The sequence below is a fragment of the Perca fluviatilis genome, chromosome 3, assembly GCF_010015445.1.
Source record: "Perca fluviatilis chromosome 3, GENO_Pfluv_1.0, whole genome shotgun sequence".
In the NCBI taxonomy this organism is placed as follows: Eukaryota; Metazoa; Chordata; class Actinopteri; order Perciformes; family Percidae; genus Perca; species Perca fluviatilis.
The window spans coordinates 19,973,641-19,997,900 of record NC_053114.1 but is presented as its reverse complement, the minus strand read 5'-3'; the positions used below and the strand labels follow the sequence as shown (position 1 = coordinate 19,997,900).

General features: G+C 38.9%; 1 protein-coding gene across 3 annotated transcripts in view; it reads right to left on the bottom strand.

Annotated features, from left to right (window-relative positions):
- Positions 1 to 3,946: 3,946 nt before the first annotated feature.
- Positions 3,947 to 24,260, bottom strand: part of LOC120555792 (protocadherin-9) — a 221,836-nt gene continuing 201,522 nt past the window's right edge. For all 3 annotated transcript variants that reach the window (XM_039794868.1, XM_039794870.1, XM_039794869.1), the window contains one exon: positions 3,947 to 5,968. In XM_039794868.1, the coding sequence (XP_039650802.1) occupies positions 5,598 to 5,968 (371 nt within the window). In that variant the 3' untranslated portion in view covers positions 3,947 to 5,597. The remainder of the gene's footprint in view (positions 5,969 to 24,260) is intronic.

The following is a 24,260-nucleotide window of genomic DNA, read 5'->3' as shown; positions in this document are numbered from 1 at the left end:
TAATGTCAGGAGGAAAATGTGATACTGTTACAGAGCCCAAAAGTCCAAACACAAAGAGGGTTGGAGAGTGAAAGGGTAGACAAAACCTTGGACTTTGACAAGGGAGACATACTGCTGTCCGCAGACAGATCGCAGACAGACCGCCTTCTTTTTCCTACCGGTGGTACTTGGTTTTGTTTTCAAACCTTAACCAAATAGTTTTTTTTTTAACCACCATCTTTTCCTAAACTTGTTTTTATGCTTAAACCAAACCAACCCTTTACCATAGCAGTGTCAGATCAGAAAAAAAGTATGATGGTTTTGGAAGACAGACACAAACAATGCTGTCCAAACATTAAGCATCCGATCAGAAAAAAGTAAATAAGAGGGCTGCGAGAAGGCAGCGGCTTGGGAGGTACTGGGTTGAGGAGCAGTCCCGTGAGACACCGTGGAGCTTGCCGTTATTTGACTGCTGCTCCGAAACACTGACATTGGGGTTGCGAGGTTTAACAACCAAAAATTTGTGCACTATGACAGAGGAAGAAAGAAGAGAAAGAGCTTGGTGAAATAAACACTTGATAAAATAAATCTTTCTAACTAGAGTTAGCCTACTGTATAGAAACGTGTAGCTAACTAACATCAGCTAGCTGTCTCTGTCGGCTAACAAATGTTAACCAGTAAATTACTGCATGCAACTTGCAAGGAATGTTATTCCCAGCATTAATCAATATTTCACAAATGCAATCTCCCTAAGAGAGAAAGACAGAGCAAAGCACAGACAGAAAACCACTAAGACCGTGACTCCCACCACTAGGCTATTCTCATTGGAGTCACTCAACAAGCTTGCTAATACCAACAAGTACAGGCCATGGCTGTATTATATTGGTACAGGCAGGCTGTGTACAGTAATCAAGTTTACTGATGAGAAAAGTGACACTGCTCTCTCGCTGCATTGCTCTATCTTCCTGTCCTCTTTTAAACTAACCAATTAGATATAGGGAAAGCAAATGTGGCATTTGTATGGTTGGTTGAACAGACGAGGACAAAATAAAATACTATTTATTTTTATTTTTATTTTTTTATTTGGAGTGAAGGTAGGATACTGTTGTTAGTGGGGCATTTGGGGGGGGGCATTGTTCCCCCCGTGCCCATAAGAACCGGGCTGCTTTTTTACATTAATTTCTGACACCAACAGTGGTTCTTGAATCTTTTTCATAAGAAGCCCTCTGTATTCACTCAACTGTTTTGACCTACAGTATTTCACAGTGACCTCTGGGAATGTAATAACTCAAATGATTCAGATTCGTGGTATAAGGTCATAGTAAGAGAAGCTGGCCAAGGTACAATTTCTCTTGACAGACTCTTAATCTGTCATAGTTATTGCTGTGTGTATTGCATGACAGTTCATGTTCTCTCATCATCTTCTCCCCTGACCTTCATGTTTCATTTGGTCAGCCTCCTCTTCCTCAGGGCGTGTAATATTAATATATTGTTCTGCTGTTTATTTAAATGGAGACAATTAAGTGCGGCGTTCTGGACGAAGACATAAAGGCCTCAGCTTACTTACTTTGTATGCACTCAGACATCTGTAAAGGTTGTGCTGTCAGCTCTGTACGAGACAGTGTACCCATATCTGAAGAACATTACTGCAACTCTCATTTTCCATTTTTAAACTGATTTCCAAAGCACTGCACATTTATCTGGTGTTAAAGGCCAGAGCAAGCCATTCCTCTATTTCTTTGACTTTATGAGACACCTAAAAATGCAAATTTGGTTTATCCAGAATAGGCATATAGTATTGGAAGAACTACAAGGCACGCTCTCCTTATGTTACAGGATAAGACTGTTAATATGCATTCAAGTTTGTAGATATCTGCAATCCTTGATCTTTTTTTACACTTTTGTAAAGTTAATTTCAAATTTTGGAAATGATGAAGTAATAATTTGTTGTATGGCTGGGAAATACTACATCTAAAATGAGTTTAATGCAGCTAGACAACTCCTCAATGTTTGACTTAACCAGGGCCTAAATAATTTAGCTATTCTTGTGAAAAGCATTTGCTGCTTATATTTTGCACGATGATCTATATTAATATTAATATATATATAATATCTGTAAATTGCCTTGGATCCTTTCACAACACCCTGAAATGATATGCCTAACTATGCCACGTGTCATACTGTATAGCAGTGCAGATATCTAGGGGAGTGAAGGAGAGAACTATCTTGCCAAGGAAGACAACTTGGGTTCACAGTATATACTGTAGCTTTAGGCTGCACTCTTACCTTGTTTTGACTGCGGTCTACAGAGAAACTTGTTTTTTTTAAAACTCCACTGTAACCGGTTTTAGATCTTGGCCTCGCATAGAGCTCCTCTTCCAGTGAGCCAAACAGGAATCCCTCCTGGCTGAAGATACCGTATTTAGGCTCACAAGGCCACAGGGTCTGTTTGACTGGTTGAGATCCAGACTGAATTCTCCCACATTCATTAGATGAAATGAAACTAACTGAAGTCTTGGAGCAATCCAACATTAATTTTGTGCTCTTATTATCTTCAAATATGGCCTTCAAAATATGTAGATGGTGCTGTTTCCGCTGACTGTATCTTTGTGGAGAGTTGTCTCTTCTTCTGTGTGAAGTGCATGCCCTCTCTGTGACTGATTCCCCGCTGAACATTCACTCTGTTCCACTTTGTGCATGGAAGCTTCCCTGAGAAAAATATTCTCAAAGCCATATAAAAAGGAAATGCGATTGGGAACCTTTTTTTCTTGGTTGTGGCGTGACACTAATTTACTTCCCCTCACACTTCCAAGGCAATTAGCTTTGAAGCTTCTCAGAAACTATTCTTGCCCAAGTCGATAGCTAGCATGGCAAATAAGAATTTAAGCAGGTCCATTGGGCGACAGCTGATAAATATATCAAATGAGGTTACAGTGAGAAAGAAGACCTAAACGAATAAAGAAAATATAATTACTTCACCAGTTATGCCAGGTGCCTGGTCCTTCATTACTGGCCAATGCATGCAAATGTATGGCTCTCTGAGTTGATGAGCACTATGCTGCTGTGTTATCCAAACATCTGTGGAAAAATGATGCTGAGCACTTGGCAGATAAAACCATGTGATGATTGTTAATTTAGGATCATGATTGACACTTTGCTATGTGAAGTGTAATTATAGAGTGTGGTCTAGACCTACTCTATCTGTAAAGCGTCCTGAGATAATGTCTGTTATGATTTGATACTTTAAATATATATTTTTTGAATTAAAGTACAAATGTATTAGTGCCTGTGGCACTGGTCTTACAGTACCAGACATTTGGTGTACCAAGATTGATAATAAAATACATTTAAACATTTAAAAAATCAGCTGTGGTTTTCTAAGTTAGCTACTATGAATAATGTGATCCTAAATTACACAATATTTTCTGACGAAGTTGGAACGGAGAGTTTTGTTTAATTACCAGCAAGACTCAGATGAAAGTAAAAAACCCTCTATTTGAAATTGTATTATTTCAGCATCTAATCAAAGCTCATAACCATATGAATAAATTCCGAATCAAAACTCACTAGTAAATTGAGAGCTTTATTTGTTGGCTCAATGCTCTGCTTTTACATGGCAACTTCCTATCCAGAAATTGCACCTTTCCAGAATTGCCTCCTTTGGGCTTTTCACACCATTATTGCAGTTGAGGGCTTTTATACCACAGTGACCCTGGGAGCAATGTAAAGTAATGTAGCCTTATACTATTGTTACGAACACAATATGTAAACTCCAGTTATGGAAAGAGAAAATATTATTCAAGAGGACACGCAATTGTACCTCATGAGTGTACTGTGCTCCTGACTGGCTTATTTTACGATGATATTTTGTAACATAACTATTTAGGAACATTGGTTCATGTGGGCACACATCTACACAAAACAGACACAGAAGTCCTGAGGTGATCTCACACAAATTAAGCATACACATGATTAAAACATTTATTGCAGTAGCTGTATACCTGTAGAGTAACAAGGATTAACTGTTTCAGTATCTGTGATGTCAAACACCCTCACAAACTGACAAACATACCGCGATAAGCAAATCACTCCATCCCACTTAACTTCTTTATATTGTGACATAAATATGAAAGTGCTTTACAAACTGAATGTCTCCTTAATGCACAAATCAACTCTATTCCAACAAAATAAAATTACACAAAAAGGATCAAGTTAATTTTTAAAAGCTATATCTTTTAGCATGCTATTGCATTGTGTAACTTGATTTCCATGCTGTGGAATAAAACCAAGCTTTTCAGACAGTGGAATGACAGATGATCTTTCCCGGTTACCCATTATCTGCACATGCCTTTGTGTTTTTCTTTAGTACCAACGACTTGATTTTGTACTTTAATATCTGTGTGATTTTGTCTCTAAATTTGGCAAACATTTAATGCATAAGGCATTTGATTATCTGACAGGATAGTCTTTGTAGCCAACATGTTCTCATCATTTAAATAAGCACAATTCAGTGTTTGAAGAAACATCATGAAGGCACAGTGATTAAAGTCTTATCTTAACCTGTGTTTTCTTACGTATGGAAAATAATATGTGGAAACAATATATACACATATGTCAATAAATTGCAGGTACTACTGAGGGATTGCACTCAGTTAAATCACAATTTGAATAAAATCTATACAGTAATAAGATCAACATTAGATAAAACATTTAGCCATTTACAAATATATTGCTATTTAATTGTACTTTCAAAATCAGTTTATAGAGGAGAGCTTTCAGAGCTTTTCATTTTTATAATGCACATATTGAGCAATGACATCCTTCATACAAAATGTTGTTTTTTTTCAAAAAGGTTTGCCTGTGGTTTTGCAGTGCTTAAATAAAATGATTATGAAATATGGGCAACACTGAGTATACTAGGGGAATTTAAAATCAAGCATTGGGTTTTTAAACAATTAGGTAAATGTTTTCTTGTTGTACATTATGTCACATTATAGATCTTGGTCTAGTTGAAATCCCAAATCCTGATGACAAGCCATCATGATGACAACAGTCAAGAACTGTCCTATTCACTGTGGTTATTACGGGTACATGATAGTGGTTAATAAGTCTTATTTACAAACACACAGACAATGACAGAATAAACAAGTGTCCACTAACAGTGTTATTAGAACAACACTTTCTGAAATGTAATTCCATTTTCTTTGACTGTGTTGATTAATATAGTCCTGAACAACTCAATAACAACCACACCACAAACATTTGTATATACTGGTCAGCCATAGTAGTCTTTTTTTTTTCTTGTAATTTGTTTTCATTTTCTCCATTTGACACATGTCCTTCATCCACTTGTCCAAATCACACACAAAGTGAACAGGACATTTTATGTTGAAGAAATCCATGGAGAGTCATAAAAAAGAGGTTTCCTCTAGAGCCATAGTAAAGTTGTATTGTAGAGAACACAGCATAAGCACTATAGTTTTGTGGCCTACATAGTACATGTGGCTATCACACTGCAGAAGCATCAACGTAAGTGGGAAGAGATGAAACAAGAAAGAAAACAATTAACAGGAGAGGGGCTCAGGTGGCCGTCTCACAGCACAGAAGCAAAGTCCGTCTTATAGCTGTTGGTCCTTGGGGCTGTCTGGGCAGGAGGCTGGCTGGCAGGACTTCAGACTTACCAGTGGAATATCAGCCATGCCACTGTTGGTGAAGTGTCCCTCTCCACTCCCAAACTGCTTCCTGTCACCAAAATGCTCTGACCGCCCACTCTCATTTTTCCAGGTTCTGGTCAGATTATGTCCATTTAGAAGTTTTTCCTTGGGACCCCACTCTCTCTGAGACCCAAAGCTAGACACAGGGGATTTGGGCTGATGGTATGTTCCCAATGTTGGGGGCATCCAGCAGTTGTCTGAATGTCCCAGGACTAGGCATTCCTGTGTGCACATCTCTGTAGCTTCCACTAGGCCACGAGGTCCCAGGGGTCCATCTAAAGGAGAAGAAGAAAAACAACAAACAAAGCACATACATCGAGATCAGCGATAATAACTGCATTATTGTGTATGTTACAGTCCTATACATGATTATAGAATAGGACTGAATGTGAAAATTGATTTAATTCTTTATACAGAATTGTTTAAAAGAAATATATTTCAGTTATCTCTTCTTAGTTCTAAAAAAAATTACAGACAAAGCCAAAAATGTTCTAAAAACTTGCTCTGAAAATTCAATGATACCATATAAACTGCAGATACAGTATGAATGACCTAGATGGCATTTGCCAAAATATTCTTTCCCACAAATCTAAAATAAACGACACTGTCTTAGAAACTATGTTGATATACTAAACACAGTATTTTGAACAGTAGTGATTCATTTGTTTTGCCTACAATTTCTATTATCAATATCAATATCTATTACTAATGTTACTTTTCGGCACTCAAAGCATTCGGTTAAGGTTAGCGAAAGATTGTGGTCTTGGTTAAAACATTTGCAAGATTAGACGCATTTATCCAAAGTGACTTACAATTGCTATATATCAGAGGCTGCACACCTCTGGAGTAACTAGGATTAAGTGTCTTGCAGTGACACATTGCTTGATTTATCGGAGTGGGAATTGAACCCAGATCTCCCACACCAAAGGCATGTGTTATATCCACTGCACCGCCACCAAAATCCAGCAAAACCAAAGCACAAAAGCATGCAGACATGGTCAAGAGGTTCAGTTATTATTCAGAGCAAACATCAGAATGGGGAAGAAATGGGATCTACTGTAAGTGACTTGAACTGTGGAATAATTGTCGGGGCCAGACGGGGTGGTTTGAGTATGTTAGAAACTGCTGAGCTCCTGGGATTTTTTCACGCACAACAGTCTCTAGAGATTACAGAGAATGGTGTGAAAAACAACATCCTGTGAGCGGCAGTTCTGTGGGCGAAAGAGCCTTGTTAATGAGAGAAGTCAGAGGAGAATGGCCACACTGGTTCAAGCTGACAAGAAGGCAACAGTAATTCAAATAACCAGGCTTTACAACAGTGCTATGCAGATGGAGCATCTCTGAATGCACGGCACGTCGAACCTTGAAGTAGATGGGCTGCAGCAGCAGAAAACCGCACTGGGTTCCATTCAATCCAATAGAGCGAGCACCTTTAGGATTTGGTGGAACCGGAGATTTGCAGCAATAACGTGCAACTGACATATCTGCAGCAACTATGTGATGCTATCGTGTCAACATGCACCAGATTCTCTTAGGATGGTTTACAGCCCCTTGTTGAATCCATACAACTAAAACATTCTGGGCCCTATCTTGCACCCAGCACAGCGCAAAGCCCGATGCAAGTGTCTTTGCTAGTTTTAGACCAACGCAGTTGTCAATTTCCCAAAATGCACCTGCGCCCATCTTTGCACCCATGGGCGTGCTGGTCTTACAGGGAGGTGTGTTCACGTGCATTCTTGGCGTATTGTTATCTTGAGGCAACGGGACGTGATCGTGCCATTGACCAACAAAAACCTGGTCTAGAGTCAATAGTGCAGCATTTCATTATTATTTTAAAAGCAAATTAGTAAAATCTGCCTATAGGCTTATACACAGCACGCGCACACTATGCTCGTTACACACACACACACACACACACACAGGGAAGCGCAGCAGCACACAAACATGCAAAAGATTACACATACAAATATTACGGTGCAAATCCTCCATCATAATAGCAATGTGCCAAGGTACAAACGCGCCTGGCTTTTAAAGGGAATGGGAGATGACCCTTTGATTGGTTTATTGCATGTTACGCCCAAAACACACCTATGAATTAATGAAGACACTAAGTACAACCCTTTTGAACCATGCGCCCGGCACACAGACCCTTTTTTCCGCCGTTAAACTAGCAAAAGTGTATTTGGACACGCCCTAAACGCACCTGCGCCATGCGCTTCTCGCCGTGGGCTTACAGCCTTAAAATAGGGCCCTCAGGATGTTATTGATGCCTGAATGTAACACTCAGCACTCACTACATAAACCCCATTATTGTGTCCAAGTCGCAAATGCGGCCAATATTAACCCCTACCATCTCCCTATGACTTTTCTTTCGTACAAAAAGGTAGCACTTAGTTGAATAGGAAACTTTTGCTGGTGAACACAATTAAAGTAACTATATTTCCTTAAAATGTATTGGTAACAAATTAGTAGTATATAAATATAATTTCTGGGAGACAGGGTTCAAATTAAAGTACCTACAGTCAGTTCAAAATGGAACAAAATATACTCTTGTCTCTAGATTTTTCAAATCCCTTTAAGATTTAATTTCAATTAAGGGAAAAGCAAAAAAATCTGAAATGGCATCAGCTGGTTTACTGTGGCCATTGAGACACTCGAGCTCAAATATGAGGTACTGGTCACGTGAGTTTAAAAAGTTGAATTCGGTGAACCAACCAGCAGTCTGAAAAATGAATGAGCCGTGCTTTCGGAAGCTGGAGAGCATGGGGGGGATGAAAGGATGAATGAGTTCTCTTTGAATCCATAGAGACATTTACAGTGCCTATGTAAGAGATTGAATAAGAGATTGAATACGAGATGGTACTACGCTGCATTGATATTGGCTGATATTCACTCAGTAAGTAGGCTACCCAAACAAGCTTAACTTTCTTCTATCATTTAATGTAAAATGTTTATTTGACACTAGTTCCTGCACAGTGTTGGGTGTAACGCGTTACAATGTAACGCAACGTAACTACTTTTTTTCGGGTAAAAAGTAGTGTAACGCGCTACTACTGAAAATTTGGTAACGAAACGTAGTTCCTTTTTCAATTCGGCGCAACGTTACTTTTCCCAGGGACAGATTTGACAGCGATACTGCCTTCTCAGCTGCGCACTTACAAGCTCCACACTGGACGTGAGAGAGGCTGGTAGTAGCAGAGCAATCATGACAAGCGAGAAGCAGCCAACGCTAACTTTGGAGAGTGTTTTAATCTTCGTGGCTTTTTGATGGACGGCGCTCTGAGCCAGGCAGACACAAAGCTGACAACCTCACAGATTGATGCGGTGGAGATGGGCTTATACATACATGCAGCGGACCGCTGTACTTGTGTCGGTTGCACGGACACACAAGGATTTCCAGAAAAGAGGCTGCATGTGTCTACGACAATGCACGGACCATCGTGGCTGCGTGACCGGTACAAGTCGATACAGACATTACATACACTAACACCGTGTAACGCGAACGACCTGCCAATGTGCATTTAACCCGCGCTGGACTCGTTCATAATGAATCAGCCGTCACTCTGTGAGTAGAGAATCCAGTCTGCACACTGCAAACCATAGATTGGCTTTATGGTCAAAGATAGTTTTTGTATAATTAACTTCAGTCTCTGCCAGAGACGCCTGCTTTTAAAAGTGACGTAAAAGTAACGAGTAACATAAAAAGTTACTGTCCATAGGGGGTAACTAAATAAAGTAATGGATTACTTTTTTAAGAAGTAACGAGTAAACACTACTTTTTAAAAGTAACTTCCCCAACACTGTTCCTAGTGAACAACACACAAAGAAAGCCCTGTCAGTATCAATAGATTCTTAGACACTGGAAATCTATGATTTTGCCAACATAATGTCGATAGTAAGGCTGTTCCAGTGTCTGCAGTCCATAACGGAGCACACATAATTTTTTTATTTTGAGAATAAATGATGGTTGTTACTCTCTTCAGTAGAAATTATTTCACAGTAGAAATTATCCTAACCCCCTTTCCCAAAAGAAAGAAACAAATGAAGGTCAATTTGCATCACAAGAAATCATCAGCGGGACATTCCTCTCTAACTCATTGCTACCATCTGGCTACTCGTCAGACTCGTCAACATGCCATTCAGAAATAAAAAATCAAACAATTCTGTGTTTCAGGTGGTATTAATTTAAATCTCATTTGATAGAAAAGCATGCATAATGCATGACATATAATGCACCTCTGCTATTTAAAGAATTCTTCTCCTTTGGTTTTATTCTCCTTTTTAAAAGAAATAACCAATCCTGTCTGTGCTTGGAAATCAAGCTTCAAAGAGTAATGAATTCATCTGATTTTGTCATGAAAGAGAAAATGATAACTATTTGTCCTAATTTGTCTCTTTTCTTCGCAAAAAGCTACTTGACAGGTACTGTAAGTACAGTAGTATTTCAAAGGGCTTTTTTATGAAATAAAAAACTCCTGCCTGGACGTGCTTTTCTCTTCGTTAGTTTCAACTTACTTAGACAATTTGGGGGTACATTTTTTATAAGAGTTAGCTTATTACAAGAGCAGAAAGTATTGGGGAAATCCTATGCTGGTTTATCATTTAGTCTGTACCTTAGACCTTAGAATTTAATTATAAGTACATGTATAAAATATTTTGCAAATTTGTTTAATATTGAAGTGATGACATTTATTTTAAAAAATATGAAATTTTGTATATGAATACATAAATGGCTACATAAGCTCCAATAATTTACTGTATATATGTTACACTAAAATGAAAAAAAAAGTTACTGTAATGTGAAAGGCCTGTTGGTGCCCATCCCACTCAGACTCAATAATCAACTTTACAGCTTTCACTGCATCAACCCTAATTGCTTTGGTTTGCCGATCCATATGGTTGACTCCCAAAGGTTCAACCTGCTCCCTCGTGGTCAAAAATTGAATAATGAAGATTTGAAGCTCAGCTGAAAACCTTACTTTGTTGCTACACAGTGACTAACGTGAATGCAAATACTGTATATTATTTACCTTTGTGGTTAAATTGGAAAACATTGGCGATGCCAATCTGAGAAACCCAATACACCCAGTAAAAAACGTTGGCTTGTCTAGAACCATGTGCTGTTTTTAGTGTTACCACAATCCACCATAAGGATCTAAATAATATGAATATATTACCTAACAAAAAATGTCAGTCTATAATGTCAGTTAAAGTGATTTTAATCTAGCTTGAATATTACTAGATTTTTCCTATTGCAAACAAATCCCATGTTTTGTTGACAATATTGCAAACTATAAACTGACATCAAAAGTTTTAATAGAGACTCCTCTGATGCAATCTCAACAAAAGATAAAAAAGATATGCTTAAAAAGGTGGTATTGATTGCAGTGCTGTTGTATTAGATTTATTTACATTGTACAATGCTCTTTTTTATTGTGGCCACCCCTTTCATTTAAAATTGGCAAGCCACAAAGTTCATGCAACTCAATATGTGTTAGCGATTAAAAGTGTTTTCATGAGGAGAGCAATAATTTCCTGCTCCTATGCTTCTTTGTGTCTTCTGACCCAAATGCAAATACAATTATGAATGGGGAACAAAAAGGTGACAAAAAATTGTATTTTACCTATTGGCACATTTGCTGTGTTGCTGTGAGTCTTTGTGGGGCATTTATGTGTAAGACAATAGGAAGTGATGTTTTTCTAGTTTAATAGAAACAAGTCCTCATATTCCACTAAGCCGTGCTGCCTGAATCCTGGGCTCTGGCTTCGACAGCACATTGGGAAATATGATGTGAAGAAAGCTGGGGCCTGACGAGAGAGTCAGTCACTCTTCTGCATGAATGTGGAGTCCATCACAATAACAGGCAACCATAATTGGAATGTGAGAAGTCTAACCAAGACACACATTATCATAGTTGCAAGAAGAACCACAGAGAGCAATAATACATGGTACCCGGGAGACAGTAAGATGAATTCCTCAAATGAGATTTTAGACGAGTGAGTAGACATCTGGGGAGCTGTTATGGAAGAGAGATGGAAGAAAGGGAAAGGACTGTGCACATGTAGATGGTGGACAGTGTTGGGCAGAGGAACAATTTACAGACCTGCTGTTTATGTGACGTTTTGCTGTTTTTGTATTGTTAGGCAGCAATAAATGAATAAATAATCAATAATGAAGGCATGATAACGGTGATGTTACTGATGTCATTTCTTCCAACGTTTTAATCATGAGGTGCTTGAAAAATAATATAAATGGAGAAAAGAAACCCCTGGCTGCTTTGTGAATCACAATATATCTGTTAGCAGTTTGTGTATTGATTACAACAGAATTAGGTGACTGTAATGTCCGTTCTTAATTTTTTTTGGTAACAAAAGCAAAGCCAGTCATTAATCAAGAACACTTTGTGGTTTGCCATTCCCCTGGTGTAATAAACATGAGCATTTGCATGTAGATTGGTACAATCAGTGGCCCAAGTGGGCAGCAGAGGATAATTTGAATCAGCCATTTTCTCTTCTAATCTGTGCATACCTGCTGTTTGAGACTGTGTAGAGAAAAACCTGATTGAGAGACCACTTGAGGCATACTGTAGAGCTGATAGGTTAAGAAAAAACCTATATAAATATAGCAGTTTTATGTATATAGTAATGATTCTCAACCAGGGATATTTGTACCTCAGGGGGTATTCTGCATTTGCCATGTAGCACCTAGAAAGATTGTGGATACTTAAAGATATAAATCCACATATTTGTGTTTGAGAAGAAAATAAACAGCCAAATAGCATTAAAAATTGGTGTGAAGTCAATCTTCGGCATATTTAGTGTCACAATAACCAATAAACTACTAACTACAGCAGGCAGACTACACAAGACACGCTGCCAACCTCAGTCATTTGCAAAATCTTAACAATTTGGAGTGATTAAAAACTAGTTAGCAAGTAAGCAGAGAGTCAGAATAGATGGCTAAATATACTGTAATGGATAAATGGTTAGAACGCCCCCCTTCTGCCATCCAAAGTGGTAGTAGTTCAAATGCAAACTTGACCAAACCTAGAAACTGCAAACAGTTATCCAATAAAATACATTTAAGGGATATTCAAAATAAAACATTGTGCTTGTACAGTCAAAATCCAGGTCTCAATCTTTTTTTGAAATGTCTCATTGTGGCACAATAAAAGCACATTTATCCTTTAGCAATATTTCCAGGAGAAGAATATTGTGTCTCCTTTACTAAGCAAGAAAAATAGCAGACAATTATTTTTTTCCGTTCTGGTATATCACTCTCCAGGAACCCAACTCCACACTTGCTTATTCAAACCTCCAACTCAGCAATCCAAATATTTCAAATAAAACCAAAACACTAACAACACACTATGTGTGCCTCAATCTCTTTTTCCTGGCTCCCTATTGATGCATTTGAAGATGGAGCACTAACCTTAACAGTGTGCAGGAATATGTTGGTCCATTTAATTGAAAGGACATTGTAAATGGTAGAACATTCCCAAATGCCCTCTTCCCTCTGTAACAGACTTTCTGACTAATAACTAACTAACTAGTAATATAATGAGTCCAGATTCAGCACCCGTTTTTTACGCACAGTCTATAACCTTCCTATCTTATTAGCCACTGTCTTCTCTTTGTTTTTTGTTTTTTTAGTTTGTCATTGACTTAATTCTCTTGTGGCCTGACCTACAGTCCACTGTTTTCAGATTTATGTAATCAATACTCACAGAGACAAATCCTTATTTTCATTGTTTTTTTCACAGTGAATAGACCTTATGAGTTTATCTGATTACCCCTAACTTGACAGACATTGACCATCAAGGATTATTAGGAGCTGGCTTCTTCTGATTATATTGTACCCAAGAAAAAGTTTGTTGGCCTCATTGCACACTGTAATCAGAGTGACATCGCATGTCATGTACCAACATTGTGAATAGGTTGGTGATTGAGCAAATTGTCAGTGACACTGACTTTGGTACTTTGATCAAATGCTGTCGTCATTCACCGTTTCCTGCACAGAGAGATAGCTTTACATGCAAATAATGTAATCAACAATCTGTCACTGCAGAAAACAGTGTGACTTGGAAATTCCCAGAGGGTGTCAAGTGACATCCTGCTGAAGAACTGTGGACAGATAATAAGCACCAACACACCATGACACTACAACTGCAGATAAGAGGCTGCTGGGTATGTACTCCATTGTACTGCAGCTCAACAAACAAACTCGTAAATCTGAAATAGATCCCGTCTGGCCCAGTGAAATATAGAAATTGAACTCATCATGGCTTTTGCATGTTGCTTACAATTGTATATGCTACTTTAAAAAATACACCTGAGTTTGAGCCAAGTCAGAAGCTCTAATGTACCTTAGCTTTCATGTGCATTTTAAATTGCAAGTAAGCTATAAGCACCAAAGTAGCACCTGGAGAGGCACCTGATTAGCTGATGGAAGATGCACAGAGAAACCTGTTTCAAATAAGCACTAAATCATTGCTGTGAAAAACGTTTTCTACCCCTTTAATGACTTTAAAAACTGAATGTATGCATTTTGTCATTTCTAACATTTTTGTCGTTACTAATATGTCTATACTGTATATAAGACAGATGGATAGATCGATCAATAGATAGATAGATAGATAGATAGATAGATAGATAGATAAATAGATTGATAGACAATTCAAAGAAGAGGAAGTGTTGCATGGTAGAGCAGTCTTTGATATGGCTGAAAAGTGCATTTTTTTGTTGTTAATGCAAATCCATACAAATGCAATATTTAGGGAATACTGATCTTGAATAAGCTATTTCCTCACATTTACTCAAACTGCTATGATGTGTCCAGTTTTTGATATGAGCGTCTCTGAACTGACAGAAAAAAACAGAACAATTATGACTGCACAAATAAAAATGATCTTTCATGTAAATCTTTTCAAGTGAGGTTGAGACACAGCACCTTGATTGTATTGATTGTATTGATGACTGACTGGCTGACTGACTGATAAAGAATCAACATACCAGTTCAACAGCATATTCAGCATATTTTGCAAAGTCACAGCTTTTCTAAATAGATAAAGCAGTAACATCAACTTCCCTAAATTCACACAAAATGGCTTCCACATGTTGAGTGCTACTGTGTGTGCATAGCTCGTTGTTCATGGTTACAATGCTCAAGAAGTCAAGTTCATCCCTGCAAACACACACACACACACACACACACACACACACACACACACACACACACACACACACACACACACACACACACACACACACACACACAAAAAGCAAATAGCCGATGGCTGATGTTTGGTGCAGAGCCCCTGAGTGCTTTAAATAACATTGAGGCACAGGTGTTGAGGAATGCAAGGGATTCAGAACTGTGTCAGATGGTGCTTACTTTTGCTTACAGCTCTGTGCAAATGTTGCAGATGTCCACAAAGACAGATAACTTAAAAGACAAAGAAACCATTAGATTGCCTCTTGATACAGAGTCATTAGTATGTGCTGGGGGCCAGTCTGTTTAATTCTGCAGAAGATGTTGAATAAATGTGTGCCATAAGCAATCGCTGTTTAACGATGGACATTTTGACCAAACAGTATTCACATGACTCTCTTTCAGTCCTCCTACTCAGCATCAATAGATCACAGAGGTTACAGAGGAGGAGATAATCATCCTCATTTTTGGCCAGAGGTTGTTTGCAACTATAAGGGAGTATTCTTGTTTTAGTCTACCGGCTATTACTAATGAGATAATGTTTGGCTAATTAATTGGATGCACACTATCAGTGTTGATGTGCCAGTACCACACCAACAACCTGCAGCATTCATAATAGCAAGAGGGAACGGATCGAGAGGGAGTGAGAATGATTGAGTGCAGGGGATGTGGTGTCCATAGGGCTTGTTTATTTATCCATCCTGTTAAGCACACCCAGATGTTGTTATTTGGGGATGAATGAGGCTTTGTTTTGGTCCACCATGAAGGCTCAAAGTGCCATACCGCTGTTTCCAGCTGCTGCTCAAAAACTAACAAAATATGTCCAGCAGATCAATTCTATTTCCTTTAAATCTGCTGTAGGTTTTCTCTTTGACCCTGTCATCCTACACTCCAAACATATGTACAGACATATACCACCAATCCATCACTGTATACACAAAGGCATATCATGATTTACAGTATTATAAACATAGCCTGTATTCATAAAGATCTGCCTCACACCAAGAGCAAATATATTTTAAATGGCTTTGGGAAATGTGTGAGTGGTATAGTGGCTGCTGTCCAACAAAGCATGGAATTACAGCTCCATATATCTTTGCAGCAAATTTAAAAACAGGTCCTATGATCTACAGTAAAGGCTATCTGGGGTTGGATACATATGATAGTGAGCAGAGCAGAACAGAGCAACATGCTGGATGCATCCTCGAGAGAATACTAGTCTGGCTGATGGATCCTTTCTAGTGCTCCCTTTGAGGCCAGGCAGCAGCTTCTCATGAGAGGAGATGAAGAGCAGGAGGGGGTTGAAATATAAAAAAGAAGACAAAGCTGAAAAAATGGAAGAGAAGATAAGCAAAGTGAAGGTGAGGAACAGTAGGAAAAACAAAAACACAAAGCCTGTCAAAAAATGTCCGTAATTTCCATAATTTCCATGATCCCTGATAAATATTATTGGCTTAGAACTCACTTAAAACTATTCTCAGATCAATTTGAAATTCAAATATTCAACCCAATGTACTCTGTATTGGACACACATTTTTTCTTCCTGTTAAAATTACTGTTTGCATCATGGTGTGTGAGGGAATTAGTGTGCTACTGATGATTGTGTGGTGGAAATGAAGCTTAAGAAATGTGATTAGCATTTTCAATTTTTTTTTTATTTGTCAAAAAGTCACTTGATTTCTTAAACAAATGCACTGGGCAATACCACATATTGTATATATGTGTACATATACATGTACTGTGTATCAATGCTGTATTTACAACCCGGGTATTGTACTTTGTGGAAGCAACCCCGCAAGCAGTTGCAGATTAAAATTTTCTTGAATTTGCTTTTATCACCATGTATTTTGCGTGGAGTTTTGTTTATTTCTCTAATATTTACCCTGCACTAATGGGTTGCAGGGTTGGCATCATTATGTATGATTTGAGAAGTGTTCTAAAGTGGTAATTGTGCAGTAGCATAGTCTTTGCCTAAATACCCTACAGCGCTTAAAAATTGCATGTGATCTGACAGCCCAAGGCTACCAATTAACAATCCCCAATTTATTAGTCCTTTGATCAAAATATATCAGATCATTTGGTGAATAGTATTCACATGAGACACAATTAATGATTTACTTATTGTCTTTCACCTCTAATACAGTCTAATTTGGAGATTCAAATTTGTAGCCACTATGGCACAGTAAGGAGCCACTCAGATATTGTTTTTATATGGGGAGAAGCCATAAAAATCAAAGTCATGCAAAACATATTTACCCTTTCTTTCACTTTACCCCCAATGCTCTCTTCACTCAGTATTTCCCTCAAAACTCTACTGCACAACTCTAGGGTTTAACTTCACATCCACTATAAGTGGAATATTCTATCAAAGTTGTTGGATTTTAGTAAAGTAACATTAAAAATTAAAGTTGTTTTTTTGGAGTCAATATACAGTATTCCTTTCAAATCTTGTTTAAAAGCTAACATGATGTTTCCTCTATATGGACTAGTAATGAGTATTCATGTGTATTGTTGTTTCTATTTTGTCATTCCGAGATATACAGTATAAGTTAATGACAACAAGGCTGTATTCTCAAAAGCTTTGCATAAGGCATATTCAATTCAAGACTTCTTTCTGAAGCAGATATTGTGGACAGGCCACAGAATCTGCAGAGCACAGTGTCAGACATGCTGCAGAGTAACAGCAAAGGGGCACACTAAAAGACTCTGACCTTTCCTGCTCATCTTCTACTGTATAACACAAATTTCATTTGCAGTTCTGGGTCATGCCACCTCAAGAAGTTCTTAGGTGACTGCAGAAGTGAGGAGGAGTGGATGGGACCGGTGGAAAGTTTTGTCAGTTGGAGCAAGGAGAACCATCAGCTTAACAGCCGGAAAACAAACAAGCTTGTAATATGAGAGGTACCAATCAGTTTTTTTTTGAGTGGCTCCAATCCAGATTCCAAAGTCCTTTACTGTAATAATTCCCAGATGGAACCATCATGTATTTTTGTTATATCTGTATTTTTTCTACATGATTCATCTCCAGAGTACACATTTAGGGACCCACATTAAAATTGCATTAATACGGAGTAACTACACATTGATATACCCGCCATCATAGCTTTTGTTGAGGGTCTCCAAACATATTTTGTGTAATGTCCTATAGTGTTTTGTAAAATATCTCTGGAGAGATGAGTGTCATTATGTAGCAGAAAGGTTGTAAAGGATGTGCACAGACTCCCACGTGGACAAAGTAAATACTAAAGTTCAAATGCAATTTTAACGAACAGCAGCACTTAACATGTGTGGTGTGCCTAACAAAGGTTACTGAAATGGAGCACTGGCATATGCTGATACAACACACTAACTTAAAATACTGTGCATTAAGAAATGGTCAAGTATTTTAACTGGGCTTAATGGGGAGATGTTAACAGCTGGAGTAGCTAAAGCAAACAAACAAAGGATCCAAAATGGATTGTATGGAGCTAAAAGAGTCTCAATAAAGATAAATGCACACACTACATTCACATATGCACACACAGGATTCATACATGCACACACAGGATCAGTGTTGGTCATCTTACTTTAAAAAAGTAATTAATTACAGCTACAAATTACTTCTCCCAAAAAGTAATTGAGTTAGTAACTCAGTTACAACTTGGTAAAAGTAATTAGTTACTCAGCAAAGTAACTGTGACGTTATTTTTTATGTTCTATAACGCTATTACGTTCTATAACATCTTTAACGTCAAAGATGTTTATATTAACTGATTGATGTGTTCAGCTTGGCCATGGTCACCTGTTGCTGACCCGAAAAATCGAGCGTTGCTTGTTTTAACAGAGTGGCTCCGTCTCCTTTGCTGGAGCTCACGCTAGCTGCATTTGGGCTTGGGGTTGGGTTAGCAGCAGCAACAAGTGTCGTGTTAGCATGTGTTGATGTGAGGTGCTTCATAAGATTCGAGTTGCTTGAGGCAGACGTGGATAAAGTCTTTTTTCCTGGGCATAGCGTGCATGTTACATAAACATTCTTGCCTTTAATTTCAATGAGCGAGAAGTAGTGCTGGTACTTCCAGTTCGAGAAGGCTACCTTTGAATTTCCCTGGCTCGTCGCTGTCTTGTGTTTAGTAGTAGTCAGAGCGTGCAGTCATATGCAACGGTGTCATCATCCCCACCCCTGCTCTCTCCAGGCAGCTGATGTCACCTCGCGCTTCATTCAACCAAATTGTAGTAACGCGCCACTTTACATTCTCAGTAACGATAATGGCATTGCAACGATGGGAAAAGTAATTAATTAGATTACTCCGTTACTAAAAAAATAACGCCTTTAGTAACGCCGTTATACTTAAACGCCGTTACTCCCAACACTACACAAATGCGCACAAAATTCACAAATACACACACAAAATTTAAAAAGCACAGAAGATTCACAAATGCATACAAAATTCTGAAATGCACACAAAATTCATATTCAATTGTAAGTCTTCTGGTAGCTGTGCCAAGAGAAATCTCAATCATTCCCAATCTTACAGAGACGGAGAGTGTAGGTATATGTAAAGAGATAACATAAGCACAGGCTAATTATTGCTAACTAACATGCTAGTTAACATTAGCAATTAAACCTAAACAGCTAATGTAAGTCGAAACTGCCTGCGAGCTTCTCCTGTACTATACGGTAATTCCTCTACTGTGCGACAGTAAGTCACTTGGTTATGACACAATCGTTAGCCTATTTTTCCAAAAAGGTCTGCTACGGAGCCATTACGTGAGGTACAAGGTAATGGAGCCTTTTATACATTGTCGTGTTTCTTTAGAACTAAACAATGGACAAATAGAGTCTTTAAACGCTTCAGATGTAAAGTTATTCGCAGTCAAGTGACGTAAAAAAAAAATGGTGGTCAGTGGAATGCTAACAGGAGGTGATACCTTTGTAGCAACAAAATGGCGCCATCGGAGGTTCGAGTTCTGAAGCGAAGCTTACCCCCTTGGAGGTGCCTGAGCCCGTCCACCATTTTGGCATACCTACACTATCGGTAACCAGGGGCAACCATAGACTACATAGGGGGCAACAGTGTGAACGCTGCATTTCAAAACACTTGACGAAATGGATGTGGAACTGTGAACTAGGCTGTTTAATTTGTTTTGTTGAGATGGAGAAAGTGAATCAGCGTCAGTCTGCTTGCAGGAGGAGAATATTCTGTCGGCAACTTTGGCCGCAACGTGCGAAGGTAGGTAGCTAACGATACCGACACTGATAGGCTATCGTTTTCTCTTATTTATCCCATGTCAATAAATTAAAAACTATTCAAACGTTCATGTTTGTACTTTGTAGTTGTCATAACACTTACCAGTAAGGAGAATTGCATTAATTAATCTTAGCTAACAGTTTACATTAGCTAGCTTGTAGTTTACTGCATGTATGTAACATTAGCTCATTGTCCAGTAGCTTGTAGCTTTCAAACAAATGCAGTGCAAAATATGATCAGCAACTACAACAAGGTAAACGCTACCAGCTAATGGAGGTTGCCACAGGCAGTATGATATGCAGTAAACTGCAAGTGAGAAAGGTTAAATAGTACTGTAAACGCACAAGCTACCAGAGGTGGGTAGAGTAGCCAAAAATTGTACTCAAGTAAAAGTACTGTTACTTCAGAATAATATGACTCAAGTAAAAGTAAAAAGTAATAGAGTAAAAAAGTACTTGGTGAAAAAACTACTCAAGTACTGAGTAACTGTTGAGTAACATCTGGTTTATTTTTTTTAACACAAACATTCAATCAGACAGACAAAAATACAAAATAATCATCCTTAGGCAAATTATAGCCTAGTTCAACCAATCAATAAAATAAATTTAAATGAATTAATTAATTACAAAATAGCTTAAATCAAATAATCCAGGTAAATTCAAATACTTAAAAAATGAAATCAATAAAATAATAATGCGTAAAAAATAAATAAGCACAAGTAACACAAATTTCCAAACCTTTATACTTTTTTTTTTACCAGGCTCTGCAGGCAGAACTAGAACAAGGTAATGTAGCTGCTGTTTGGCACTTTTACTAAGGTAACCATGCTTTCATTATGAGGCCAGAGGCCTGTACTATGAAGCAAGATTTGGTTTTATGTATCACGAATCACTTGTTACCGGGTTCAATCGCCGTGGTAACTCATGCTGGAAACGAAAATAATGTAATGTCCGCAACACTGCTTTAAACTCCCATATTTAATATAAAAATGCAACGTTTCGACCCAACTGGGTCTTCTTCAGGCAAATAGTGAACACATTTGATGAAGGGATATATGTAGGGCTCACATTCAGCTGACACACCATCTGGCTTCAATTAGCCTGATTAGGTGTGAGCTGCCCAAAAAAGCCCCACCCATGACATTTTCATAGACTGTTATACATCTCAAAAGAGGGGGCTTTTTAAAATACAATATATCCAAAGAGACACATGATGTTACTATGCACAAAACTGGAGAAAAAGGGAAAAAGAAAAATAAAGAGATAAACATTCAAGAGGAAAACAATTCCATATAAAGTTACCACAAACAGTTAAGAAATTAATGAACATTACCCGACATATTCATAAAATCTGCTGCATTAGTACTTACAAAAACAGACAATATCTTACAATATTTTATATAAGAAACAAACAATATCTAACACCATTTTTTATAAAAATGGTTTTATATCAAATTCTTCATTAAGAAACAAACAATATTTTACAAATTTTTTTATAAGAATGGTTTTATATCAAATTCTTCATTAAGAAACAAACAATATTTTACAAATTTTTTTATAAGAATGGTTTTATATCAAATTCTTCATTAAGGCCATGAGGAGACATTGTGTTTAGATAATGAATCCAAAAGGTTTCCTGTTGGAGGAGCCTTTTATCCTGGTCTCCCCCTCTAGGAGGTTTGTTGACTCGCTCCACCCCTATATATCTGAGGGCGCTAACATTATGCCCTGCCTGTTTAAAATGAGCTGCTACAGGGCTGCGCTCATCCCCTATTCTAATGGTACTCATGCTGGACACCTAACCTGGTCGGGAGCAGGTTATGTTGGAGATCAGAGATCAAGCGGTGTAAAAGCACCGCCTACTGACCAATCAATACTCGATTGATAACGGCGTCACCGTTCTTAGAAGATCAGGCGGAGCTCGGTGCGCAGAGAGAGAGAGAGAGAGAGAGAGAGAGAGAGAGAGAGAGAGAGAGAGAGGGGTGCGCTCATACAAAAAACATTTAGAGACCGACAACCCCGTTAACATTCCCTGATGGGTATATTTATGAAATATATAGGGCCCTATTTTAACGATCTGAAACGCAAGTATGAAACGCAAAACGCAAGTAGCTTTGTGGGCGGATCTCGGGCGCTGTTGCTATTTTACCGGCGGGATAAATGACTCTTGCGCCCGACGCAAATCTAAAATGGGTTGGTCTGAAGTAGCTAGGTGTGGTTTGGCGTAACATGCAATAAACCAATCAGAGCGTCATCTCACATTCCCTTTAAGAGCAGGGCGCTTGTTCCATGGCGGATTGCTATTATGACGGCGAGTTGCCTGGCGCACACCAGCGGGAGCTGCCGATCCGAGATGCGGCAAAGTAATAAATGCCCGTCTTGGCTGGGTGGCGCTGTTGCTGCGCGACTTCGGGCGCATCTCCTCAAGTCTGGAAAGGATTGCTGCAGCAATGGAGCGTGGGCCTCCAAACGCACCACCTGCATCTGTTGTGCCCCTTCCTCTTCCCCCACTCCATCTCCCGTCCACCCGCTCCACCAGGAGCGCGCATCGCGCGCATTACTCCCGGACCAGATTCCGCCGGAGTGTCCAATCCCACCGTAGTTCAACATCACGTCTCCTTAAGTCCTCTAATATTTCCTCATTTATGTCATCAACACATCCATGATTCATGGAAATGTGTAAAACACAACAAACCACAAAGAATGCTGCGACTTTTTGAGGACTGTAAGTGCCTCCTGATCTATCCAAACACATGAAGCGCATTTTCATTAATATTTTCCTTTGTAATTATGTATGGTTTTCAAAAATGGGAACTGCTGTAGATGAGAGAAGTGTATGCGCGTTGTGCACACGCTACATTATGGCCAAGCATGCGCCCCTAAAATAGCATCTGAATAACGCGCTACTGACTTTAGACTAGCGCCACTGACTTTAGACCAGGTTTTTCCGGAATTGTTTTCTGAAACTGCAGAATAGCACCAAGTAACGTTTGCGCCGGAACACGCCTCCTCTTTTCGCTGAACCGCCCCCAGGAGCGCAAATACATTCCCTAATTTACCGACGTGCGTCTGTGGAGGGAAAAGTCCGCTGTGCGTCGGGTGCAAAATAGGAATGATACATGCGTCGGTGTACAAAGGCAATTGTGCTGAGTGCAAGATAGGACCCATAGATTTTAATGGGAGGGAATTACATATCGGCTATTTGTCGGCTTCTTGAGCCGTGTGTGGCCAATGCGCACAGCGGTTTGAATTATGTTTTTAATATTTTTTATTTGCTCTCACAATCGCTTCCACTGCCAGGGTTGTAACTGAAATAATAGGCTAAAGCAACGGCAGTTTATGGAAAGCACAAGTGTAATTATGGTCAGATGATTATACAAACAATCGCTTCACCTTTTGTGTCAGCATCACAAGGAGAACTGAGCGATGAAGAGCCGTGTGAAAAGAGCTAGGCTTTAGGGAAACATTGACTCCCTTGCTTTTTTCTGCTTCGCTCCCCTATGTGCCTGACTGACGGGGATAAGTGATATTGATAAGCGTTGTGATGTAGGCTAGCCTTCGCATCTCCAGCATCGCCTATTTTTTTGCCAGCTGTCCTCCTGTTTTAGGAAGCAGCGACTGTATTGCGTTTTGTCTGTAAAACCGTGTCTGTGTTCTTCATATTTATGTAGAATTATAGTTTGCTGTTCTTATGTAAAATATGTGGCTATTATTGGTCATGTTGTGCAAACATCGCTTCTTTTATGTGAACACGCGCCGCTGGATTGGGAAACCCTGGGTTGATTGAACTATTTGTTAACCACCGTTATATATGTCAGTGGTCGTGACACAGCTTGCGGGACCGCGGTTGTTAGGTTAGGTGAAGCCGGGGAACTGAAATAAATCCAGGACATGTTGATCTGGCCTCTGGGGTGTTCCTCCTCATCTGTTTCTGCATTGCCGATGGTTGATTCTGACATTGTAAAGCTAACCCGTCCCACCGATGAGATTGAGTATGGTGAGGAGACTGCACAACTACGTTTGATTGGTGAAACACAGTCACGTGGTAGAGCCTTTAGCGGAAGTCTCTCTCTCTGTCAAAATAAAACATTAAAATGAGGCGAACGCGGGGGGGGATAAAAACAATGACGCG